The sequence below is a fragment of the Stigmatopora nigra genome, chromosome 17 (genome assembly GCF_051989575.1).
Source record: "Stigmatopora nigra isolate UIUO_SnigA chromosome 17, RoL_Snig_1.1, whole genome shotgun sequence".
In the NCBI taxonomy this organism is placed as follows: Eukaryota; Metazoa; Chordata; class Actinopteri; order Syngnathiformes; family Syngnathidae; genus Stigmatopora; species Stigmatopora nigra.
Window position 1 is genome coordinate 3,256,244 of NC_135524.1, and position 6,998 is coordinate 3,263,241.

The 6,998-nt window shown below is 38.9% G+C and overlaps 1 protein-coding gene across 2 annotated transcripts; it reads left to right on the plus strand.

The window, feature by feature from the left end:
* The first annotated feature begins 1,870 nt into the window (after positions 1 to 1,870).
* On the plus strand, positions 1,871 to 6,676 carry june (JunE proto-oncogene, AP-1 transcription factor subunit). 2 transcript variants are annotated; one of them, XM_077738164.1, is made up of 3 exons: positions 1,871 to 2,175; positions 3,978 to 4,080; positions 4,725 to 6,676. In XM_077738164.1, the coding sequence occupies exon 3, from the start codon at positions 4,890 to 4,892 to the stop codon at positions 5,892 to 5,894; it is 1,005 nt and encodes a 334-aa protein (XP_077594290.1). In that variant the 5' UTR covers positions 1,871 to 2,175; positions 3,978 to 4,080; positions 4,725 to 4,889; the 3' UTR covers positions 5,895 to 6,676. The 2 variants fall into 2 exon arrangements, with proteins under 2 accessions (XP_077594290.1, XP_077594291.1); XM_077738165.1 differs by having other exon boundaries at positions 4,816 to 6,676.
* The last annotated feature ends 322 nt before the right edge of the window (positions 6,677 to 6,998 follow it).

The window sequence follows — 6,998 nt, forward strand, 5'->3', positions numbered from 1 at the left end:
TTACTGAGTATGAGGATGAAAATGACAAAAGAGGAAATGAAGTTGAAACTGATGAGGATGACCAAGACGATGAGGAAAATGACCAGTGTGAAGACATAGATTCAGAAAACGATGATGAAAGGTACAAATGGGCAAATGATGCCAAAGCAGAGAGAAATATGAAAAAACATGTTTGGGTTGGGAGGAGTGATGCCAAAGGGGATGAAAACGAATCAAGACAGGCAGAAAAAGATGAAGTTGAAAAGGTTAAGGAGGAAGAAGAAAACATTTGTGGTGAAGATGAAGATGAATTAGATGAAGATGTGGATACTGACAATGCAACACAGGAGAAAGAAGATGAAATAAACACAGCTGATGACAAAAAAGAGGTAAAGTGTAGGAAAGCAGCCACTCTGAACGTCCCACTTCACTTGCAGTTCCACAAATGGAACACCTCCTTCTATTCGTGGAAGCAGTCTTGGATAGTGGCAGCGGCTCACAGGACAAGCGATGAAAATAACCAAGAGGAAGACACAGAGGAGGTGAAGGCATGGCAAGAATCTTGGCGGATCTGTCGGTGGAGAAAGCCACAGCAGGATGAAGTTGTGTACTTGTCTACAGGACACAGTCATGCCAAACACAAAAGACTTCTGCAAAAAGTCAATGGCTTGTCAATGAAGGAATGGACTCACAGCTGGAAAATGACCAGGAGAGTTGAAGAGGTCAAATAAATAGATGGGAAGGAAGATGAAGAAGATGTTTTAAAGTAATTTGATCAACAACGAAAAATACTCAGCTATTTTTTCAATGTAAATTGTAAACACTACCATATAAATGCAGTTCTTACAGTTTATCATTTGCACAAATGTAAACAAACTGTCACCAAGTCTTAAAGATCAATTTTTAAGGTAAAAAATAGGCCTAGCTAGGTAGCAGTATATAAGTAGTTGCCATTAAAAATAATGAAATGCCTTTAAAATTGTCAACCTCAAGTTGTACTTACATTTTGCCATAATTGACAATTGTTTTGTTCATAAACCTTATTGTTGTTTTCATATTTTTTGAAATGTGTGGGAAATATTCTGCTCACTTAATGTATATCTGCATATTGAGATATGTAAATGTGTAAAATAGTGTTGGAATGCATTCAATCAGTTGTGTAAATGTTTACAGGAATGATAACATATTTCATGACATCTGGTTGTATTTCTAAATAAATGATGGACATTATCAACTCTGTCTCCACATCGTTGCAGCAACAATTAATATAATAGAACAAATATTGAAAAGGTATGGGTAGGATGTCCATAAATACAGATGAACTGAAAACTATTGCAGAAACATTAACTGCCCTCTAGATGGGAGCATTCAGTGGGGATGCATTTCATTGAATTGGGTGTCTATTGTCGTCAATGGCAGTGAAACACAATCATGCAAATGAAATAGTTTTGACGTCTATAAGCCACAAAACAACCCACAAATGCAATTCCACTACTAAAACAAACTTTTTGGAAAATATTACAGCAACAGCCAACATGTAGATCAATTATAAACAGGTAATATTAGTTTATTCTCTGGGGTTAATTTAAAAACAAAAAGTATTTTTGCAAAACAATATACTGACATTGTACAGTTTCCTACATTGATTTCAACATGGCATGTTTTGGAGTGGCTCTAAATGTTAAAAATAATGTTAAATAATGTTAAAAATGAATAGTGCAGAATGTAGTGTGGTGTGTAGTAACAAATAAAAATAAAAGGTTTGTATTCTGAGCACCATTATCTGGATTTGTTCCCCTCTTTGCTAGGGTAATAGAAAACTAAGTTGGGCATCTGTCTCTCACTTTTTGTCTCTCTCTAACTCAGACGCACAAACACAATTGACGCAAACGTTCACGACCACTGTTATCATCATCATCGTGGGAAAATTAGTAGGATACTCAATGTTTTTCTCGGTATTCCATTGGGTGATGAGAAAGCCATTTTAATTAAAATGAATGACACCGATAGAAAAGTAACGGTAGGGAAGCATTGGAAGAAAAACGTCGATGCGTGAGTCATTTGTAATGGTCGGAGCGCAAGTGAGTTGCTTTGCGCGCTCGTGCGCGAGTTTGCGCGTGTTTGCGCGTGTTTGTCGACTGACTGACTCACTCTGTCTGCTCTCAGCTGCTTCAACATTGATCTGCTTTTCTCCATGTGAGTATTTGCGATTTTATTCTACGCCATGTTTGCAAACCGATCTGCTCGTTTGCATGGGTGGCTTTTCAGAGGAAATGTTAGAATATGGGGGGATTTTCATAGTGATGGTTTGTGCGGATGAGGGGCTTTGCAGGTCGAGAAAACAGGTGATTCTTTAAGTTTAAGGCACTTGGTCAAACTTGATGGCGTGGACATGAATCGCAATGTGAAGGGATTATTTCACTTTCATTTTTTTTGGTCTGGGGGTCGACCATGATGATGGGATAAGTAATTGCATGTGTGTGTGAGTGTGTTTGTGTGTGTGAGTGTGTTGGTGTGTGTGAGTGTGTGTGAGCCTCTTTTTTTGACATCCATGCAATCACAGAGTTGACAGTTCAATAGAGAGAATGCAACAATACTTGATGTCAAAACTGTACATTTTAAGGAAAGATGATGAGAGCAAATAAGGTTACTATACTTTGTTTCTGAATGAGAAAAGTTAAGGGTGGTCCACATGTTAAAATGCTTTTATGAAGTCTTGTGTTCTGAGATATGATTTCATATTGCAACTTTAAGATTTGGGTGATTAAGATTGGTCAGTTTTTCTGATAAAATGCAATATGAAGTAGATTTGACCCCTTTTAGGGACAGTGGTTGCAAAGTGAACTGCTTTTTAAAAGTGGCACTTAGTGTTTTGCTTATTTATCTATTTTACACTTAGGACTTTTAACACGTTTACAGGGAAAGTTACTATTTTCTGTCTTTTAAAACTCTAATATTACAATTATTATAAATGTATCTATTTTATCTGTTTTAGTTCCATCGACAGTGTTAGAGAGCCAATATATGGTAATGGATGATTGTCAAAATAAATTGGATGTTTGCTACCCTGTAAAGAAAATAAATCATAATTTGTGCATAAAAAGCATAAAACTAAATTCCATCAATACTTTTGCTATTAAGATTTATTATTAAGAGTGACTCCATGTAAAATCCCAACACTAAAAACACATTGAGCTTAATTAGAAAACTCAAATGCCAAAAAAGAAAAACTGGAGCTGTTGAGACACCAGTAAATTAAAGCCATAACAAACATCACAAGTCAAGGCAAAATCCTTCCCTTGTCCAGATGTGTTTTTATGACTTTAAGTGACTTCTGCATAGTGGAATAAATGCTTACATGTCTGCCTTACATATTTCATTTACAGTTTTAAAAGGTCAGGTCTGGCTTTTGTTCAGAGTTGGCAAAAATTGTTGTTTTCCACAAATTCCCATAATATCGCTATGTATGAAAACAGACATGTAGACCAACTATGCCACAATATGCAAACTCCACACAGGTGGACTGACCTGGATTTGAACCCACGACCCCACTGTGAGTCCGACGCGCTAACCACTCAGCCGCCGGGTCACCCAGCCACGAGCCTAGATTACTAATTAGTAGAAAGTGGCTGATACATAGACAGAGCTGGAGGACTGGTCAATGGAAAAACAACAATGGCAAAGCTGTTATACCCACATGTAGTCACAGAAGGTCGCCCGTAAACCACCAAAAGCCTTACATAACACCCGTATCTGTCTAAAAACATTTAAAAGCAAACAAAATGCATTATTTAACTCAACCCCATCTCAAGGCCACAAGCATATTATACCATATTTTACAAAATGCGTAAATAGCGGACCATGTTTTTACATAACATGCGTAAAATCAACAAAAAATTGGGAAAAATGTTCTAATATGCCTCTTCCACGTCCAATTTTTGTAATATATTACCCAAAAAGTTGATTAAGTTATGACATGATTTGTGCTTGCTACACAGGAATCAAATGGCAGTTGTGAGTACAGACACAGAAGCTCTTATTCTACATACAGCACAACGATAGAAAGTGACCAGAAGCTCCTGCCCAGTGGATTTTCTCTAGGTAATGTATAAAATACTTCCTTCGTATATTATTAGATCAGTGTAGGTTTTTGATGCTCGGTGAACCAATTTCTACAATTTGCCAAAAAGCATGTGAGCATTGTTAACCACCAACTTGTGTGTTCCTCCCGCAATTAAAGGGTGAACTCACTTGGGAAGATTCCCTTCCAAAACTACCTATCCATAAAGTTTGTCAGACTGCATCACACCAAATTAGATCAAGTCTCTTTTCCGCTCCCCATTGCATCATTCGTCTTCGCCTACAGGGTGGTCCATCAGACCGCGTTTGCCTCTTCTTCTTTGGTTCGGCTTTAAATCTTGTCGTCTTTCTGTTTCCCCGCATGGCACCGACTGCCTCATCTGTCTTGACTAACACCCAAAACTTAATTGCTCCATCCATGAATCTTTTTTCTTACCTCCCCCGCAGTAGTCAAACAAGCTATCTGCAACAGGTCAAAACTTAAAACCAGAATGGGTACAGCTTAAACGTTTAGAATCGCAACAACTTGTCAGTCCATAAAAAGCATCAGTATAATATTCTTTCTTCAATCATAATTGCCTTCCAAAAAAATTCCCACAGACTTCAAGAAATTGTAATGTGAAGTTTAAGTGACATGTTTTTTTCTGTCTGATTCCCACTTCTAGACCTTCTTGCCATTTCCTTGCCAGGACGTGGATTCTAATCTCCTTGTTGTCTCTTGTTCTTGCTGCTTCATCCTCAACCCACCGACGTCAGTGAAAAGGTTGAAACTCTTATGATATTGAGGTTAATCTGATTATGACGATTACCTCGAAGAGAATTCCTCATCAATGACAGCCAAGATGGAGACTGCTTTCTACCACGATGATTCTCCCGCCATCCACAACTTCAGTCACTTTCCAGAATACGAGCGTTACGCCGGGAACAAAATGTTGATGTGTAAAAAAGCCATGTCAGTCGGAAGTCATCATTTCCCAAATGGTGGATCTGGAGGACGAGGTCCCAACACCAACAATCTCGGAATTTCCCACAACGGTTCTCTCATGCCTTCGTCATCCTCTTCGGCCGACATGAGCTTACTAAAGCTAACTTCTCCTGATCTGGAGCATCTGATCATCCAATCCAACCAAGGATTGGTCACCGGCAACTCTACCAACCCCTTTCTCTATCGAAACCAGGCTACCAATGAGCAAGAAGGCTTCGCCGATGGCTTCGTCAAAGCGCTGGCGGACCTCCACAAGCAGAACCAGCTGGTGGGAGGCCATATGTCGCCATCCTCCTCCTGCAACGTCTCCTTACAGGCATCTTACCAGAGGAACTTAATGTCCTCCAGCGACATGCCCATCTACACCAACCTTAGCAGCTATACCCAAGGACAGATGGCGTATTCTGGGGCGCAGATGTCATACAGTGGCCCCACCAGCCATAATGGAGCCCATCAACCACACAATAGATGTCTGGATGCTCCACAGACTGTCCCCGAGGTCCCCCATCTACCTGGAGACCCTACATCGCCACCATCTCTCTCCCCCATCGACTTAGAGACGCAAGAGAGAATCAAAGCGGAGCGCAAGAAGCTTCGCAATCGTATTGCGGCGTCCAAATGCCGGAAGCGTAAACTGGAGCGAATTTCGCGACTGGAGGAGAAAGTAAAGATTTTGAAGAGTCAGAACTCTGACCTGGCCTCTACGGCGTCTATGTTGCGGGAGCAGGTCTCTCAGCTCAAACAGAAGGTGATGAGTCATGTGACCAATGGCTGTCAAATCGCTGTTAGCTCTCCTGATAAATCTGGAGGAAGAGGAGGGAGTGCTGGCAGTGAAGACTCTAGTTGCTGAGGAAGGACAGCTTCAAAAGAGCAAATGGTTTCTTAAATTTGGACTTTTTGACTTACGCTTGATGCTGTCGAAAAGAACTCGGCGCACAGGGTCCGATAACGCTGCAAAACCGGGTTTTTTTGGGGCCAAAAAACCTGAATGGTGGTTCACAGCAGAGAGATGGCTTTGCATTTCTAAGGTGATTAATATTATTTAATGAAAATTCAGCAGGATTCGATTCCGAAATATTTCAAGTTCATGGCTGAATTATTATTTATTTCCGACTCGTTTTGGTATGTCATCACATATTAAGTGTGTTTGCGTTACATTTTTTTTAAATCATTGGAGCTATTTTTTAATCATCAAATCAATATGAGGGCATACTTGTAAGGATGAATACTTCATTAAAATCAGTGGTGTAATTATTGCAAAACATGTACAATGCTTTTTTTATCAGACTGTGACTGTATTTCGGGATTCCTAATTTAAAAAAAAATGCTTAACATGTTGATGGAATTCATTCTTTTGTTACATTACTGTTTGATTTGTGTTATTTGATTTCATCATTTGTGCAGTTATTCCATGGTTGAAGGTTCAATTTTCAAATGTAAATGTTGGGGTTATTCACGTGTCGCTGCTGAAAGTTTAAAACGTTATTGCCACTTTATGTAAAAAAAAAAAAAAAAAGGTAATAATATCAATTGTTACTGCTTGCCATGTTTTGTCTTTAAATGGCTGGAAACCTCTTTGTTAGAGTAACTGAAAGTGCATATAATGCAAAATAAAATTTCACATAGAAGCAGTATTGGCCTAGTTATTAGTTACAAACCTAAAATTGATTTAAATCCTAATTTATGTTAAATGACAGCAGAAGAAGACCTAATGTTTTTTGAAGAATTAAAGTGTTTAACCTCATTTATGCTCTACCCAGTTTCAAATCCAGTCTTCCGGAAAGGCTAAGTGCTTTTGAAATAAATGTTCATTCCATTTTTCAAGTAAAACTGTTCACTGGAGTTTACATGCTGTGCGTTAATGACATCCTTCCTAATTGATTAGTTATGACTCAGTGTCAGTGTGACGTGTCGCTACCGCTACTGATGGTAATAAGTATGATGACGATAGTTG